This window comes from Dromaius novaehollandiae, chromosome 1 (genome assembly GCF_036370855.1).
Source record: "Dromaius novaehollandiae isolate bDroNov1 chromosome 1, bDroNov1.hap1, whole genome shotgun sequence".
NCBI lineage: Eukaryota > Metazoa > Chordata > Aves > Casuariiformes > Dromaiidae > Dromaius > Dromaius novaehollandiae.
The window spans coordinates 35,056,372-35,076,445 of NC_088098.1; the positions used below are offsets into that span (position 1 = coordinate 35,056,372).

At 38.8% G+C, this 20,074-nt stretch overlaps 1 protein-coding gene across 14 annotated transcripts in view; it reads right to left on the minus strand.

The window, feature by feature from the left end:
• Positions 1-20,074, minus strand: part of GRIP1 (glutamate receptor interacting protein 1) — a 342,714-nt gene that overhangs the window by 147,148 nt on the left and 175,492 nt on the right. The window contains exon 1 of one of the 14 annotated variants that reach the window (XM_026092397.2): positions 18,145-18,288. The exons of the other annotated variants lie outside the window; for them this stretch is intronic. Within the exon in view, the coding sequence (XP_025948182.1) occupies positions 18,145-18,199 (55 nt within the window). The 5' untranslated portion in view covers positions 18,200-18,288. Of the gene's footprint in view, positions 1-18,144; positions 18,289-20,074 lie in introns of those variants that run through there. 14 annotated transcript variants of the gene reach the window in all.

Genomic DNA, 20,074 nt, shown 5'->3' on the forward strand with positions numbered 1-20,074 from the left:
TTTACAATATAAAAGTAACATCTGCTAACATGAGCTATCTTCTGCATTGCAACCAAGAAAAAAAAATACATGTAAAGAGCACTATTGCTGGCATATACACAAAAATAAAAGCAATCTCCTATTTTAAATTAATTGTTGCCATGACGTTACGTTAGCATTTGGGAAATCAGTTATAAGAACATTTTATTCCGAAGAAGTATCCTCAAGAAACAAAATAGCAGGTAACTTTCAAAAAATCCTTCCAAAATTAAGCAGAGAAAATCCCAGTCACAGAAGGAAGACATGGAGAGAGAGAATCACCAGGCGTTAAATGCTTACCAACCCAGCCGCTCTCTGCCAAATAACTGACTTGCAGTAAGAAAGTGTGCAGCACCAAGACGTGTTCTGTAGCCCTGATGACACCTAAGCATTCATAAAAGTATTTCCAGATAAAACAGAAGATTTTTGCCCATCTTTAAAATGAAATATTGCCACTATTCTCTTAGCTGTTCCCCTCTCAAAATAAAGCGCAATAATTCTCTATTATTAGAGAAGCAAAAAATAAACTTTCACAAAGTCCAAAGCCCACATACTCTCACCAGTGGATCATTCCCTTTTATCATTTTTTTCTCAGATATGATAGTGAATACCAGTTAAAAACACGAACAAAATGAAGAACATATTAGAGGATGTAACACTGAGGAAAAATCATCTCTATCAGGGAAGCTGCACGAGTAAGTTTGAACAGAAAATACATTCAACTCAATTGAACATTAGGAGTATAGATCTAGATCAGTCCTAAAAAAATCAAGTTACCAGTTCCCTGTAATCAGAGAGTTTCAGTCAAAAATGTACAGCTTACAGCCAAAAAGCTTGTTGTAATGGAAGGATGAATTTTATGTGCAACTTCAGTGCATAAAGTAATGACTGCAACCTCTCAATGGTTGCCCAAACTATTACCTAGTAAAAACATTAACAATTTAAAATACAGCTACCTAAAAGTGTCGGAATATGTTCTGAATAAAAATTTATGAAAAAGTGTAATTACTAAGTTTTGAAGATTGACAGTTTAGGAGTTTAGTCAGAAAGGCACATGATTTGTGTAGCACACAAAGATTAAAAGAAAATGTATACATACAGGCAGCAAGTAATAATTTAGCTAAGTTCCTAAAACAGCCAAGTACTACCAGCTACCAATAAAAAACACTGTAGAATTTCACACAAATGAATCTTACAAAATCAAGGACTTCAGAACAAAAGATCAAGGCATAAGTACCTTTAAATAAAGTTGAACCTTATGTTATGGCAGTACCCGCACTTATTTTTCAAGAGTTAAACAGCTGACAGATAGCTGTTCACATCAGTAGAAAAGTGTTTTAAAGCATTATAAGCCATTATCATCAATCAAATTTCTGACCCTTGCACAATGTAACTATGTATTAACAACTTGTTAAAACATCCACTAAAAATTTATTAAGCCATGCTAAATTACAGCCTGATATACCTGTGACCTTCAATAATGCGACACGTTAGAGAACTGGGAGTCGATAAAAGACAAAGGACAGCCGATCATTTGAAGAATTAAGAGTACTGAATGTAATACAAAAGCCATTGCATTTTCCAGCTAAGGCTGTATTATGAACCATCTTGTCTACATTATACTACCACCTGTAGCATTACAGCTTGATCTAGGGATCATCCAGGAAAAAGGAAAGTCAATTATTACCACCTCTCCAAAATCCAAGCTATTATTTCTAATCGATCCAGAGTACAAGAGGTCTGATAGGAGGAGAAATGTTCTCCCAGCATGAACTGTTGGGTAGCTGCTCCGTCTCCCACCTACTTTCACTGCAGAAAATGATACGGTTCTCCCACCAAATCCCTGGAGAAGTTCAGCCCCGTTTCAGGTGAGAAGTACTACGTCAGCCTTTCTTCCGATCCTCACCAGCCCCGCTGGCCTCCAGAAAGGCCACCCATCTTTCTGCTGTTTCAGTCAGATTCCAGCTTAAATCACCAGATCCAGATCAAGATTTCCACCACAGGATCTTGCAGGAATTACTCCAGACACATCCAGTCCACAGTTTTCTCCACATTTCTGGACCCATAACTTCTCGGTCAACTTCCCTGGATGTATGTCTCAGGAGAACAGTTCTGCTTAAACTCTTAACAATTGACTTGTAGCATCAAACTAGCCCTGCTGACATAGCTTTCCTTATGGTGATATACGAGCTTATTTAGGTTTACTTGTTGTGGCTTTATATGACGCTTGGGCACCTCCTGAAGAGGACCTATACAAAGTGATTACCCCAACATGATTATAAGCTACCTCCTTAAGGGTGAAGAAGACAGCCTCAGCATCTCCACACCAGGTGGCCTCCCAAAGCTGCCCTTTTTCTGTTTTTTGCAATGTTGCATGGACTGTTTCTTCACTGTATTTTCCAGCTACTTCTGCTGTCTCTGCAGTTTAAGGAGAATTTCTCCTTACTCTCCCTGCACTGAGATTCTTCCTTCTGCTTGATATTTTATTTTCACCGATCTTTCATGACTTGCCCTGTCATAGGCCATCACACCCAGCTAAGGTTCCTTAGGTTCAAGTGAGACAGTGGGTTTGGACCAGACATGCTCCTCTGCTTTTGCCCTCTTAGACCTATTTCTGAGCTTCACCAGCCAGCCTACGGGTAGCAGAGCAGAGCCAGCTGAGCTTTTGTCTTCTCTTTAACCCTTTCATTACTATGGCAGCTTCTGCAAAGGGTACTACAGAAAAAAGTGTTGAGGTGTACAAGAGGCAGATGAATTTAAAAAACAATGCAGGAAAACAACTAGTGACCACAGAAGTACTGAATTACCTTGGGCCTGACTGCCCTCATCACATGGATCACTGTTTTTGCTTGGAAAGCAGTAATGTTTAAAACATGGAGATTTCTAGTACAGTAAGATGCTATTCCATGTAAAGAATGGGCAACAAATAAATTTAATAGGGTTCTGATTTCATCTTCAGGTCCCTTGCTAATACGACTCCCAAGAAAAAATTTGAGTCCTGAAACAAACTTAAGATTCTCAACAATGAAAACAAACAGTAGTCAATATCCACATCTATCGAAACCATGAAAGTAAACCAACTTATCTGAGCCAACTCCTGCATAAGAAAGTTCATCATAAGAAGGACAGCCACCCCACCATACCACCACATATGCTGGAGGCCGGAGGAAAGCAGGGACACACTGGGAGTTCACAGGTGGAGTATGGCAGTGGCTTCCCCCGAGTCCTGCTGCACGAGCACAGATGGGGCTGAGGCAGCGCAGAGAGCTAGTTCCTGAGGCATTTTGGTGACCCAGATTGCTGTAAACTGTGCTTGATCGTTCGCTCCCACAAAAAGGGATTCAGATTAGCCAGCAGTGCCTGTCCTAGCGCAGCCATGCCTGCTGCTCAGATATGACAGTCCCAGCGTGGCACAGATATAAACCAGCATCTGAAAAGCTCTACAGTCGCATCCTTGAGGGCTCTTCCTAACTAAAAGGCTTCAGTGCATGATTTCTTCCTGCTGTCTTATATCTGAGGTTTGGATTTAGTATGGATTCAGATATCCAGCATTTGCACCTAAAATTTTTGCTTTAAAAACTTTGTTTGAAAAATTACACAGAATGCTTTCAAAATCAAGCTCCGAATCACATCAGAAAGAGAAAAAGATTTGGATGTGCTCATTGGCACAGATACTGCAAACAAAGCAGCCGAAGAGAAGCAGGCCAAGAACAAAACCTTAATGTAGTTCACAATTCGAGGAGGTGGTATTAGATGAGCAACTGCTCCAGTAATATGCTGAATCCATCAGTAACTCCCAGGTCAGACAGACGGTCCCTGTGGATTCATGTCACAAAACCTACATTTACATGAAGACTATTCCCCTTTGCAGGAGAAGCTTACCAAGAATAAAAATCCTTATAACGAAAACCAGCAGAGAGAATAAATTACCATAAATTCTTTGTATGTCAGCTGTATGGATAATAATGTGGGTATGAGCTGCACTCCCTCTGCACTGCAACATTCCTGAATATCCTGATGACGCCCAGATCGCACCCAAGGACGGGCAGGCTTCACTCGGACCGTTTCCCTCTCTTTCACCCACACAATCTAACTACGTTTAATCTTCCTTTTCAAGATAAAGTTACTTTTGAACTAGTGGGACTGATATTGTTTATCTTAACATCTAAACCAAAAAAAACCCTGACACAGTCCTGTTTTCTTCCCCCCTCACCATTTTTTTCAGGAAAAGATGAGTTTTTGAGACTGTTTCTTACACATGACTGAATCTTCCGGATACATAATTTAGATCTCCACTTTATAAAACGTGTAGTGGATATGTTTTGCAGAATATTCTCTTGAAGAAGGAACATTAACTATCATTTCCAAAGTTGTTAAGATGTCTATGGAGTGAATGCAACTTTATTAATCTCTTGATATACACTGTGAAGCTACCTTCTGAACTACTTTACCTACCTTATCATCCAAATCTGAAAAACAGTGGTTATTTCTTTATTCTCAAAACTTTAGTTCTCAAATAAAAAACAGGACTTTGAGACTACTGTATCCTGCTACACATTTCCTCATATTACAGTATTTTTAAAATATATATATATATTACTCTATGTAATAAAAATTCAGCCAGGCAGCAAAATCAAATTCTGATCTTTTTGTACAAAGATATGTAACAATTCAAATGTGACTGGTTGCAGAAAACATGACTGTTCTAGATTTTAGGTTTATCTCACTCCTTTAAGGAAATTAAAATTAAGAATTATTCCTGCCTGATGTTCTGCAAACCTTTTCTTTTGCTGCAATTGTTTTGAATTTGATTTATTTTATTATCTTTAATCTGGTTTCAGTATGATAGTCATTGCATGTGCAACTGCATACACAATATATATGCTTACACACACAAACACATACTTTCTACATTTTTTCAACTTTTTATGATTTGCAGATGCTTTAGTATCTTCCACAACAGTGAAAATTAAGTGCTGAATTTAGTTTGCTCTTCTCGGTTTCATTCACAGATGCTGTAAAAGTGGACTGCCAGTAGTCCATGGACTGAATAACATTTGTTCAGTCTAATCCTTAGCTAAACTATTTTAACTCCTAATAGTTTAATAGTAAAGAATATTCCTGATGTCACCAGCGATTTGCCATCTGAGTTTGTGAACTACTCATGACAATTCTGCAAGAGTTACTTGGTGTCACAATCTTAGTTTTGCAGTCAACAATTACCTAGGTCTGTCAATGCTAAAGCTTTTTTCTGAACAGTGATTTTCTTTAGTCCATCCTTTTGCTACTTACCATAATTGTTTTGACATTAGCAAATATTCTTCTGCCTCCATCTGTTAAAGCATAAGCTCCAAATACCATGGCATTAGAAGTCCCAGTGACTGGTGGGGTAGACATTCAACAGATTACATGAAAAGATAGATACTCTTAGTTAAGAAACACAGTGAGCTTAGTTTAAATGATTGGGGTTTTCTTCTTTGTAACTCACAACCAACCACAGTGAACATCAAACCCTAATATTCAAGAAGGAAAATTAAATCATATTCTGTTTCTCAAGGTACATCATATAGCAAAATCCTATCAACAGAACAGCTGAAAAATCTATTATTTGTCAGCTTAAAAAGTAGAAAACCATACTGATAAAGTAAAAGGAAATCTGAAGATTCATTCAGCTAACCATAAATGACTCAAATGTCTGAAAACCCAATGGTCAAAATATGCTATCAAGCTTATATCGCCTACAGTATGAGTACACAAAAAAGTCACTGTGGGACAAACTAGGTAAATTAGGAGAATTCGCTGTAAACACCAGCCAGTGTCGCTCTTTTAGTGAGGAAGAGACTACGTACTCTGAACAACTTTGCCATTGTCGCTGATGGGCAGCTAGCCCATGATCAGCTGATGAACTGTGATTTTATACAGTGTAGTAAATACAGGCTCGTGAGCTTATTTGTTCAGGCTGTATTGAACTTCTCTAGTTCAATGATCTATGTGCACTCTGATTAAGTCCCTTAACAGAAAGATTCTTTTAGTGAGGGGAAAAAAAAGGAAAACCTCACTGAAATAAAAATCTTATTTAAAGCAGTTCAAAGAAGAAGATATTCCTGAAGCCTCAAGAAAACTTTAGACCCGAACCCTTGCTCAGCAATATCACTGGCCTGTGAAAACCTCTTCCTTCTGAAATGTCAGTGCTCAGAGCTGTATTCCTCCTCTTTGCTGTTTAGCTTGCCCTATTCTCTATTTCCAAATCAAAACAAAGGCAGTTTCTTTCCTCCTAATATATCATTCCTTTCCTGGCTTCTTTTTATGGTAACATGAATAGTAGCATTTGCTGTGAAAATATCAGAGGAAATTTTGCTCACTTCATTACTCTATGACTAATTATGATTAAATATAAGAGGAGAGAAAAGCTCATTACAATATATATATATATTTTTGCTTCAGAGTAATTCCTAAGCGGTACTTGAAGCCGAGAAACTTCTCAATCAGTGAATGAACAGAAAGCACATCAGTGCTGAATGGAACTTTCTGTGGGGCGATGCTACGGAAATGGACCCATCTCTTCCTAGCAAGACTGCGGCTATCCATCTTCTTTCAGCAGTGTCAAGACCATGCAGGTTTAAACCTGCAACAATTTAGAATTCATAGAAAAAAAAACCCAAACAGACTCTTCTATTCAAGTTATTTAACTTCTGGGCTCCAAACTTTCACCATACCTAAAATCACCAAATGCAGAAAATATAAGCGCTACTATACCTTCCTTTTTAACAGGCCTGACTTTATTTTATTAATTCTTTCTGGTAAAACTAACTATGAAATTCTCTATTTTAAAAGTAAAGGTAGCAGAAATAAGAACCTGCCAAATTAACTTAAAAGTCACCCATACACCCCTGCTGTTCCCTGGATGAGCTTAACTCATTTTCTTTTACCTACCCAGGTCATCACTGGAACTACTGGCAAACCAAACTATTGCCTTAACACATTGATCTAGGCTTCTTAGACTGTAGCATCTGTACAACTACAACATGCAAACCATTTCAAAATGGTATGTAGCCCATATGGCTACTGCCGTTCAAGAACCTCCAACCTCCCCTGCCGTCCAATGACAGAATCCAGAAAAAGTTTGGAGGTCATTTACCTAAACTGTTGGGGAACCATGAAGAACAGACAATCTGGATTCATTATTGCTTTTGTATCTTTTATCTAGATATTTCTTCGCAAACCTACAAATGCTCCTTTTGCCAGTCACCCCCCCTCACCTCACCCCACCCCCCAAAAAAAAGAAAGAAAAAAAGCAAAGAAAAGTAGTACTGAACACAGCAGATTTGAAAGACGCATTTGAAAGAAGTAATTCCAATTGACTTGGCTAGAACTCTTACCTATTATTTGACCCATGGCTAAATTAAAATCTTGGAGGCAGCTGCAAAGCTCAATACTGAGTGTACTGCATCCCAGTTCAATCAATGTGAACTCTCAATCCATTTAAACTGTGACTCCTATGAAGAATAAAGAGAGTTTATAGCCTGACCAGAACGAACACCCATATTTCTGTAGGGATTAAGTGAGGATGTAGATTTTCTGTCACTGGGCAAAGAAGACCTCCACACTGTTTTATTGCCACAGATGCAACAAAACAGGTCAGTCTCATTCCCTGGGGCTAGAGTTACTATCTCAATGCAGCTGTCAGCCAACACAGAGCAGCTGCTACTCAGTATTACATAGCATATGTGCATAAGAGCTGAATCTCAGACCCATGTTCATAGAAACTCCTGATGCTGCTGGTTTAGTGGCTTGAACCTGAACCATCCTGACATAGACCATAACACAGGAGTGTAGAAGAGGGAACTGCATTCTTCTACAAAGAGTGTTCAAAGGCTCCTTAATGCATAAGGTAACTTCCATTTGCTCCTGCTGCCATCTGGAACACTTCGCTGATGCCTTGGGAGCTCCATAATGCTGCACGAAAGTGGCAATCAGGCACATTTATCACTGTGTTACACAGCTCTAGAGTGAAAAAGGAGATGAGATGTGACAAGACCATCTTCTGGACTGCTAAACATCCCAAGGAATTCCTCATCAAGTTCCTTCCCTCTCCCTCACCGAAAGCTCAATTCCTGGCAATTCTTTTAAGCTGGCAAAATAAAACCCAACATGGAATTCCTGCTCTCTCTGTTCTTCTTCATTCTTTGAGGAAACAGCAATCAATCCTAAGGTTTACGTTTGTTTCTTTTTGAAGCGCACAATTTCTTTTCGCTCTCAAGAATCTTTTTGTCTGGCAATTTTACTTACAAAAAACACTCATAATACTTATTCACTCAGCATTTTATGTTTTCTCCCAATTACTAACTAGATTTAGCTCAACGGAACAGAAACTGTGATACCTTATGTTTAGGTTCAGCAAAATGGAGTCTTGACTACAGGTTCTATGACAACATCAAAAGATCTTAGGTATACAGAAATTTATGTACATGCATACAAGCATATTATTAAAGAAAAAATCAGTCACTGTGTCCCTGAAAAGCTTAAAATAATCAAAATGTGCACTCCTTTAGGCTGCTGAAGGGAAGAATGATATATTAACCTAAGTCTCATAAGGTGGTAGGAAATTTCATCCTTGTTAATAATAAGTGGCTTGTGATATAGCTGAGAACAACGTGCCCCCAATACCTTTGCAAATCTGCACTGGGCTCTGATGTATCACAACACATGCTTGATGCCCAAAAAAGAAATCTAAATGTGGGAAACGGTTTCAGCTGCCAGATACGGCTGTCAAATCCCAGTTCATTAAAAGTGTAAATGTTTCCTTGAGAAGTATTGTGGATTTAAGCTATATTTTATTTGTGACATTTACCAATACGTTATGGTAATTCAGTCACTTGAATAGCTGGTATTTTTTTGCTAAGTATCTTCCTCTGTTCTACGCTGAGAAGCTGAAATAGAGTAAGTCAGTTAGATGATATGTTGATCCTCCCCCCAAATCATGCCTACACTTGCATTTTTGTATTCAGTCCACTCTTGGGTAGCTTTTATGCCCCAATACACTTCCTGGAAAGCCTTCTTTTCTAATAAATACACCATTCCCAAAAGCATTAATAAAAACTGGACACAGGTCTAAGTGATCGGATATATCTGTTGCAACAGAGACATAATACTTTCCCTTTCTGTGTAATCATAACTTTCTGAATTTCTTCACTTTGGGCTGAAGCTTTTTTTTTAATCTTTGCCCAGGGAAAAATACTTGGAAGATAAGAGTTTTAAAAGGCTCCTAAATATGAGAGGAATGATAGTCTAAAGCAATCCTCCAAAAGAAGAGGGGAGACAAAAAAGGCAAGCATCTTCAAAACAGCGCTTGATGCGCTTGTGAGAGTGACATAACGACAGGGGGTCTGAGGGAACAAGAGGCTCGATTTGATGATGCAGAAGGTCCCACCCATTTATGTTCCTAATACCTTTGGAAGAATTGACTATAAAACTCTTAATTACTTCAAAAGTTAACATCCGGATTTTCCCCCGAGGAAAAAAATTACTAGTTTCTTTTTGCTCGCAACTCAAACAAAGTTTGTATTTCTGGATAGTCTTCAACAAGGGCAGTCCTGGCTGTGTGTGTCACATTTAGCCCCATCGTACAGAGGCGTGCAGGGGACCAGGGCATGGCAACTTCACAGCCACCAGTGGACCTTGCCAGGCTAGCAAAACTCCCAAGCGAGAATGCAGTTATGCCAGCAGAAATCAGGTTACCTTTTGTGGATGTACTATTCGGACAATCGGTGTAACCTATGCCGACAGCAAAACTTGTCCTGTCACGTGCCGTGCCTACGCCAGGTCGTCGTCGTGACAGAAACAGGTCGGCACCACAACCGCAACAGCGGCTTGGAAGCGCACACCACGCCTTACTCCCTAACGGCATTACAGGAGGCAGATTAAGCTGAAACACTGAAATCTGCCCAAAATGCAGGTCTGCACTTATTCCATGGAGTATCTCAGATTTTGCAGACCTCAACACTGAGTATTGCTTGCTATGAAGCCTGTCAAAGAGTTAGGCTCTCCTTCCTACCATTGCCAGCAACACAGGGAATTAGGGCCTATTTCCACCTTCAGCCTCCCCTTGCAGTACGCTCAAAAAAATTCTAAATAAGTGCTACTGAGCAATTGTAGACTTTAACTTTATGGGGATAAAAGATTAACATAAAATGATCAGCTTTTAATCACTACCATTCAGTCCTTAACAGCTCCGGTCACTGTTTTTCTTTGTGTCAAGTTGCCCCTTCCGAGGCCTCACTGGCGGTCGCCATCCCCCCAACTTGCTTTACCTCGGCCCTCCCTCATGCCCCTTCTTCCCTTCTGCCACCTCGGCTGTCACCCTCTCATTTCCCCTCCCTAACTCTTTCTTCTCTCTCCCATTCCTGTTCACCCTGCCCTCCCCTTGCAGGAGAGGCCTCCCAGCTCCAGGCGCCTACCTGGCTGCCCCTCTCCCACTCCCCCAGTTTGGCAGCAGGACCACAAAGCAAAGCCCGGTGAAAATCAGTCTCTTCCCCCCCAGCTCCACACCATCTGTCATCTTTCCATTTTTTCCTCGTGCTTCACCTTCATTTCTGCAGTTCTGGGGATACCCTTCACTGGGAACCGGCATTCGAAGTAATAAAAAGAGCTAGTTTGGCTTGAAGAAAGACCCAGCACTTTCACTCAGGACTCGTCTGGCTTAGGAGAACAGCAAGGAAGGATAATTTCAGCACACTCACAAAATTATCTAGATCTATCCCCCTGTGCCTAATAAGTGCTCCCAATCTTTGAAACGAAAACATTTTACAGGCTCAAAGGCTTGGAGAAGATCATTGATAAAGCAGGGACTGTGACACCAGCAACGAGAGCTGGGCTCCAGTCTGCCCTGGACCTTCTGTACAACTCCAGGCACGCACCTCCACGCAGTTCCTAATGGAAATGAGATGCTTGAGTATTTGTGAGTTTCTATCCTGTAATCTCTGTTGAAACAACAACGGCACTGAAGATAAACTCATGAAACATTTGCAAAGCATCTATTCTGTGCCAACACTGACACATTCCTGAAAAGATGCTTGTGTGATCACATCTCTAAGCCAGCATTGGGGCTCCATCATTTATAGCGCAAATGACTCACCTGCATTCATATTAAAACTGGCACCATTTATCAATAAACAACTTTTTTGAGTAACTTCCAATTCATCTTTAATTTTTGGAGAGCCTACAAACTACAACATAGTAATCTTTTTTTTCCCATTTTTCCTCAGAATATTTTTGTGAGGAGTACTGTTATCCCCACAATACAGATACAGACCAAGGTACAAAGTCTGAGATACCTGCTGAAACCCTACAAGCAGTTCTCAGAAGAGAACTTGTGTAACTGACTCAATTCCCATAAGCGCAAGCGTGCTGGGAAAAACAATCAAATGATTTCTAAACCTAATACAAGCGACAGATACCACACCTGTTACATCAAGTATCAGCTACTATCAGAAAGCTAACAGCCACTTACCATCTCTCTCTGTAATTGCTTGTGGTTTCTTTTCCACACCTGACAGGTTCCTACACCAAATTACATCAGCTTACCTAGCAAGAAATATAATTTCTCTCCGGAATTCCTGCCACACACATTCTTAGATCATTAGGGCTGCAGCAGCGCTACTACTTCAAGTGTTATGTGCTTGATTTGGGAAGTATCTTTACGTCTTTCCTTCTGTCAGAGTTTCACACAGACTGGTTAGCATGCCACTGTGCCACGGCACTTTAGAATGCCCTGAATAATTAATAAACAGTTTGCCATTTATTGAATATATTGCTGGTGAAGAAAGGCTGCTTGAACTTGTGAACTATGATCGGCTTACTGAAAAAGAGAAAATCTTTTTTCCTCCCTCTATTACTTCTTACAACAGTATGATCAAAGAATTCGTTTGAACAAAAAGACAATATTGCAAATGACTAATACTCATTAAATATAATAAATCTGCTTCTTTTTGTTCTATACATATGCAGTGCTGGAAATCCTAAACAGCACTTACAGAAGGAACATCTTCTTAAGAAAATTTAATCTCTGTCTCTCTCTTTCAGCTATCGTAAGGTAGAGACTTCCCATTTCAAAGCATCCTTAAAACAATTTAGGCTAAAGGCATTCTAAGTGCAAATCAGAAAGACTGGACGGGGAATCAAAAATCCAGAAGGGGAATAATCATGCAGTCTTCTCACCTCTACCATAGTCTCCACCAACTTCAGTAACTTTTCCTAACCATTAATGCAGAGACAGGACTATGGAGGCCTAAGTATTAACCTAGACCACCACTGACTAACTGGGTGACACACAGCAGGGGCCATGGCCACTCTTTGGCTATGTTTCCTTACATAAAAAACAGGTTTTCAATAAGATACAATTTTTTTAATATAAAACAAAAACAAAAAGTGCAATTCCCAAGGAATGAGATTTTTTTACTTTACTGCAAATAAAGAGTGATGTTAAAAAGGAAATTTTCTTTATTGATAGACTTGTCTATGACTCTCCTCTATGGACTTTCTTGTATCTTCTTACGAATTATCTGCCAGGGGCCACTGTTGAAGGAGGACTGCAATGCTTGAGCTGACCCTAAAGGACCTACATGCTAGCTGAAAACGAAATTTCCAGATTTTGCTTCCACTCTTCATTCTTTCACCACAGCTTGATTTACAAAGTCCAGGTAAAACCAGAAGACTTTTTTAGAAATAAAATGGAATAAATTTAGAAACATGGACACTTTGGATATATGTATGTTGAGAATGAAGAACCTCAAAGCACATTTCCAAAATCCCAACAGAATGCACAAGGCCATTAAATCTACATATAATATCTATTTATAAAACCTGTCAGCACATTTAAGAATTTTCTGAATATTCAGGACTAATTTTATAAAGACGGGGACCTAGCCTATGTTCAAAAGTTCTTGCAGATATTGTCAGTTGAGATTTCTACTTCATTCAAAATAAGCTGTTGACTCAATTCTACTTCTGTAAAATAGTTTTGTATAAACAACTTAATGATAACAAAAGAATAGTTAAAATTTCTATTGAAAATAATGTACATGCCGACAATTTCCTGTTAACAGAGTAATCTGATTCTCTGGAACAATGGAAAGTTTGGAATAACACACTATATAGCCTCATTTTCAAGCCCTGAACACCATTTTAATTTTAGGCTTTCTAAAAATTTCTAGGTGTTTTAGTTGCTTGTGCAGAAAGTCAAATATAACCTGAATGCAGCTCTGTACTACATTCAGAGTTTATCCTTTGATACTCTAGACCACTAACGAGTTTTCGGATTGCTGACCATCATATAAATTGGAGCGTACCATACTACCTTTTAGGTCTGCTTTATCTCACAGTCTTGGGAATATATTGGGAGCAGAAAAATCTATGTCTGCAGAAAGGATCTTTATGTGCAGTAGGTGATAAATTATTCTGAAGATACGCTATAAAGCTTTGACAGGTGAAAGGCAGACCACTCAGCTCCTTATACCATACACTGCATAACAGCAGCTGATGTCTTCATCTGAGTGCTCTTATTCCGTTTGCATTATAATACTATCCAACATAACTTTACTGATCTGAGTATATTAAAAAATATGCATTCCTGCCTCAAACAAGAAACATATTTCTGTAAGCAACTTTATACAGTAGACAAACGCAGTAGCACAGCTTCCTAAAAGACTTGTTTCTGGGGCTAATTAAGGAAAAAACCAACTTGTCCATACACACATAAACAGCCAAGGCTTTGTAATGCACTCTTTGCAAGGCAATTTTTTAACCACAAAGTGATTCATCTAGCTGTAAACCTGACTAGCTTACATATTTCAGCAACTTCTCACTATTATACCACACTGTTATACTTATCATTATTACTGTTGTAAAATTTTCAAATTTGATTTACTAGGTAAATTCAATCTAAGTGATTATCATAGACTCCTTGGTATGCACAGCATACCGCTCAGTGCCCAAGGCACTACAGAAATAAATTTAGAGGAAAAAGAATCTAGTATTTCTCCACTGCACAATGCAACATTCTGCAACTCAAGCAGCTTTGCAAAGAGCAGATCTGTGCTTATAACTTCAAATGTGGCATTTTCTTTTATTTAACTGGTCCAAATGTAAGTTAGCATTCTCTGTGAGCCCAGCCTTCTCATAGCAAGATCTATAGAAATGGCTACTTTTTCAGATTCTTGATAACAGCTCTTTGGCTTACCTTGCTCTTTTGGGATGGGAAAGAGATAAAAAATTAAAATAATATATAAAAATGAAAACATCTCTTCTCAGTGCAAACCTTAGTAGCTGATATGGTGAAGAAGATACCTTTTCACTCCAGAACTGCTCAGCCACTTTAACGTCAACATTTGCTAAAACAACCCGTACATATATACAACTCCAAATACACATAGATAATTACAACTAAACAGAGACTAAACCTGAAATATTGCAGATCAAATGTAAAAGCATCAGAGATTTATGCATGAAAGAAAACAGGTAACTACAGCACAAACTCCCACTCACCATAACCATTTCGGCTGTTATTAAAAAGACTTGTAAGTGAAAAGTATCATAGAAAGAACGCGCTGGTGCAGAAAACACAAATGCATTTTTGATTCTTAACCAAATAGATATACTAGATCTAAATTCATATCACAGCTCAGCATGTATGAGACAACAAGCTCACACAGCATCCTTCTTGAAAGTTACATCATCAAATAAAATAAATAATATATAAAAAATAAGATTATTCTCTTCCACAGTTGTTTATTAATAGATAAAAATATGGAGCATCGCATAAGCTTGGTAACATGCTATTTCATTGTTGAAAATGTACTGACCTCCAAAATAGACTCACACAATTGAGGTACTAGAAAGAGTAATGTACATTAAGGGAACTAATCTTGTAGTATTTTAAATTTCCTGCATGAATAATTATTATGTGCTTCTTGTTTGCTGCACATTTTACCAGAAGAAGGGAGAGTTGATACAATGAAAATACAGCAAAAGACTTTCACGTACAGCAACCTCAGCAGACACAGTGGCCGTTGTATCCAAAGAGCCAATACCGCAGGAAAGGAATGCACCGGCCAACTGCAGTGGTGAAGAAGCACCAGGAAGGGAAGCAGTGAAACTAATTCAGTGGAAAATGGTAAGGAAAAGCTCAGGAAGTTTTTAATATGTATGAAGATCGAGTGACTTTGAACTGGAGAGGTTGCATCAAATGGTGGAAATGAAGAGCAGTATTTAGGGAAGCGGGGATGCTGTCGGCACGCTTCAGAAGCATGAAAGGCAGGTGGCAGCAATGCACACGCGCTGAATCAAGAAGCCCTCAGCCTTCAAGGAGGGATCTGACAAGAAAAGGAGATAGAGGGCATAGGTATGGCTGGAGATGAGAATGTGTTATAGTAAACTAAGACTGGGCATCATGGATGTGTCCTAGAATTGGCAGAAGTCTGAGCATGTTGCACACAGAAGTGTTCACGTCCGCAGATGATACTGAAGTATAGGACAAGACAGGTGCGAGATCGCGTGTTCTAATGCGGCAGGTTCTGACTTTAATGGCTAAGGTCAGAGAGTAGGTTTTAGAGTGAACGCTGCTGTGCACACAACTGTGTGGTATTTTTGCTTTGAAACTCACTGAGAACACTTCAAGATTCTACTTTCAGAGATTTTCAGATAAAAATTTGACCACGTGTAACACTCCAAAGAGACACAGCTTTGCCTTTTGCTTTCAAAGGTTAAGATGAAGCACAAGAAGAAGGGGAGTGTAATTGTTCTAAAACATAATATAGCCTGAACATCTCCCTGTTGGGAAAAGTTGCTTCTGGAGAGTCTCCAGATGCCCAGAGGAGACATTTCAGTTTACATCCTTATCTGAAAGAACAAGAAATGAAGTCATAAGCTCAGTTTGTCAAGACAGGCATGAAGAATGACAAACACAAATTAATGAAAACAGAGAGTTCCACTTTTTGATGTTCAGTTAACTGCATATATAACATTTATTAAAAACATAAGACATTAATCAAGTGCATAGCATACTTACCTATTTTCACCATGGAAAGGCCTGAAAGATAGTAAAGAGCTGATTTCTGGAGACTGCACAAAGCATTAGTGTGGAAGAAAAGACACTAGCAGAGACAGAGTTTTGAGGAAAAGGACTAAAAAAAGGAAAATCGCTTTCATAGCAAAGGAAGCAAATGAAAGCGCCAAACCCCATAATCTAGGCAATCTAGAACAGAAAGGAAGCTATCATCAGGTATAGCAAGAGATGATTGGGGACCAGGAAACCAGGGCCAAGGAATACAGGAGTTAGCAGAGACAACAAAATGGTGAAAATTCAGGAGCATATGAACTAGGACAGCGACTCAAATTTGGCACGCAGAAAGCTTATGGAAGAATATATAAGCATATCTCTAGGGTTTTTTTATGGACTGTTAATAGTACGACAAGCATAAGGCACACTAATATTAAAAATGAATGGTTTCATGCCCGTTCCTATTGAGAGGGAGTGAGGGGAGTGAGGAGTCTCAAAGGAAGTTAAGATTATTTCAAAGGAAAAAAAAAGAGCTCTGTTGAATGATGGAAATGTGAAAAAATTAAGATGGCCAGGATGTATAAGAATATTGATTATTCCAGAGGAAACTGTACTAAAGTGGAACAACAACTCTCATCAGTGAGACACAGAATTTTTGTGCCCAGATCTCTCTTAGACACCAGCAGATGAAAAGGTTACTCCACTCAAAGCAGCAAAAGAGAAAACACTGACTCTCAATCTGATAAACGTATCACAAAGCTGCCAAAATAGAAACATTTTACACATATGAGAAAAACAGGCATTACCCAGCACAGATTTGAAAGAGAAGCAAATCTGCAGAGGAAAGAATGATTAATAAATATTTAATTTCATACATGTTTTGAACAAGGTGGTCCCTTACGGCAATCCAAAGAATAGGGATACGCATTATATAAGTTTGATTGTGATATTTTTCTCTTTTCCTATCCCTGAGCTCATTGTTTTAGCACCTTACTTTTCCATGCATCTGCAAAATAACATACTAATTGATTTTAAGCTATAATGCTGAATAATCAAAGATTTCCAATTTTTCAAGCTAGGCTGATATAAATAGTTTCATTTACATAGGGATGCATTTACAGCTCCACAGAAATGGCCATTAACTGTTTTACAGTACCAACACTAAGATATAGAAGCTTCTCATTTGCAGACACACACTGCTACTATAATGTTGGAAGTTTCCACCAAAAAAACACAAGCCAAAACCCCAAAACAAACCCCAAAACCTTTTTACAGAGAGAAGGAAAAAACTATTAGGAAATAATAACAGATATTTTTAAAGATAAGGTATTTTTTAAAATCTAAATTATGTTAATTTCTGAAGGGGGAAGGTGTCTTACTAGACAGGCTTTTACACAGATGCTTTAGTAATCAGGATAGGACTCACAGTAAGATCCAAGTAGCATTTTCAAGTTGTGAGTGATAAAACTGGAGACTACAAAGATTTACATTAACACAAAACATATACTTCTCTAACAGGCAAATTAACTTCACAAGTGTGACATAGTAGTACAGCCCTGAAGAAACACATGCTGCTATCTGTACTTCATCGGATACAGCATTTTTTTGGCTCTGGCATCTAAAGCATACATAGAAATAGCTTATGAAAGACTACAGATACTATGCATAAAACAACAGAAACTCACCCTTGATACAGGTGTGGAATATCACTGTCAGTAGCTCCTAATAACACAAAGCATGCACTAACCCATTAGAGACTCCTCTGCGCAGTCAGCACAAATACAAAACAATTATATCCCATAATAACTTTAGCACTTGACTTAAAACAATCCTCTTTTTAGCAATAAAAGAAGAAAGCAAACACAAACCTATCTGATTTTCCTAACATCAACACAGCATGGGACATGCAAGGATTTTAACTGCAAGAGCCCCTACACCTTTCTGTATTCGGAGTTCTTTGTTGCCTGACAGTAAATTGTAAGGACAGTCATATTTAAAAGTAAAAACATTAGCTGTGTTTATGCAGCGCTGCCAACAGAGCCACTGAACGAATAACAAGGAAAGCACATTACCTTTAGCAAGTCTCCTCAGAATTTGACAACGGCATTTAAAAGAGACAGCTATCATTCTTGCTCACTGCCTTGCCTGGGAAAGTGTGCTCTGGGCTCTGCTCTGGTGAATGCAGCAGAAGCAGATGAATTCCTCGCGCACATACCAGAAGAAAGGTAGCCCCAGTGGGGAGTGACAAAGCTTAATTCCTTTTGGCTGATGCAGAGATCAGCTTCATGTCATCCAGCAAAGCTGTGTCATTCACTACTACTACTACTACTACTACCACCACCACCACCTGCATTACAAGATCAATGGCTTAAAAAGCAGTATTTCTTTAAAAGCTACAAAGCATCCAATAGCATAAAACAGACACAGGTATTACAGCGAGCCATTCCACAGTCTCTTGCATTCCCCTACTGAGCACAGAGCTACAGTTGCTGTATCAGGCAAAGGGCCATGCATTTCAGCAAACGTAGTGATTTTTTCCTCTCTTTTGCCTCACATCTTTCACTTGCCTTATGGTTCCCTCTGAATAAATAGAACAAGGCACTAGAAATCTTAGTTCTGGGCAAGAAGGAGCTCATTTAAAATGAAAAATATTCTAATCAAAGCATATTTAAGATTTAATCTTACAGTAAGAAAAGACTCATTTTATCATCAGAAAAGCTTTTTGACAATTATAGACAAGCATATTACGGCATTCAAAGCAAAGACCACAGGGAGAGGGAGAGAGTAGAAGGAAAGTGATAGATCGTTGTGTGTGGGCAGGACCATGAAACATTTGATCACACCAAAATAAATAAAATGATGCTGCACAGAAAACACACAGGGAATTAGGTTTTCTCCCCTCACTAGAGACCCAATTTTTGTGCATCTTAAAATGTATTTCTTAATTAATCCAGGCAAACATTGCACTATTTGTAATATTTTGTAAGATTTCTTAAGCTTACCAGCTTATGTTCCCTTATCTCTATTCACATACCAAATTAACCCGCCTTTAACAATTCACTCAGAAAATAATGAAGTGGAACGCACTGCCTAACAAGAGCTCCACCCCACCTTTACAAAGTCAACAATTATTAATGGACAAAACTCCACACTGATGCTAAAAAAGAGCCAACAAACGAAAGTAAGCCAAATGAAGTCCGTTAGGTCAAATTTTTGCACAAAAATCAAGTGCTGTGCCAGATAATCTCCTTTAAATCATTACATACATAATGATTTCTTTGTCAAGACTTCTCCTCTCTTTGGATGATATATTTAATGCCATCTTCCTATATTCTATGTTTCATTCACTTGCCCCTACTTCAAGATTGGTCAGTTTATTTTCTGACATCTTTTATCCACAACTATATTTAATTATATCATCCAGTGTTAGAGTGCACATTTTTTACCTTCGGCAACCTGAGTCTAGGAGAAGATGAGGACTACTCTAACACTTGCAACAGCTTCGTTCTCCCTGTCCTGTCTGCACTGAATCAGCATTGCCATTCTTAACATATTCCAACTCACTATTATAGTAATTGTTTTTCTTATTTTTGTCTTACTGGTTATAGCAATAGCCGTACTGCAAAGGCAGAGGTGAAACATTCCATCAGCATAATTGCAATTGCCTAGACAGATCCAGTGAAAATTGATTTTATTTCATTGTCATTAAAACCAGATAGGGGCGATCGAGTCATCTGTTCTCCAACCTTGTTATCACCTCTTGTAGAGTTTGTTGCTCCAAAGAGTTGTAAAATCCAGCCAGTGGAAAACCAGATGCGCCTGAAGTAGTGGGCTGATCCCTCCAGCCCTGTAACTACAGACTCCTGACAAGGGACAGACAGGACATGCAAGGAGGGGTGGCACCAGGCAAGAACACAGAGGTTTAAACTAGTATAATGCAGCAGTCCAGAAAGAAAATGGAAGGTATTGGACTATCACCTGTGTATGTGTGGAGGGCGGTGT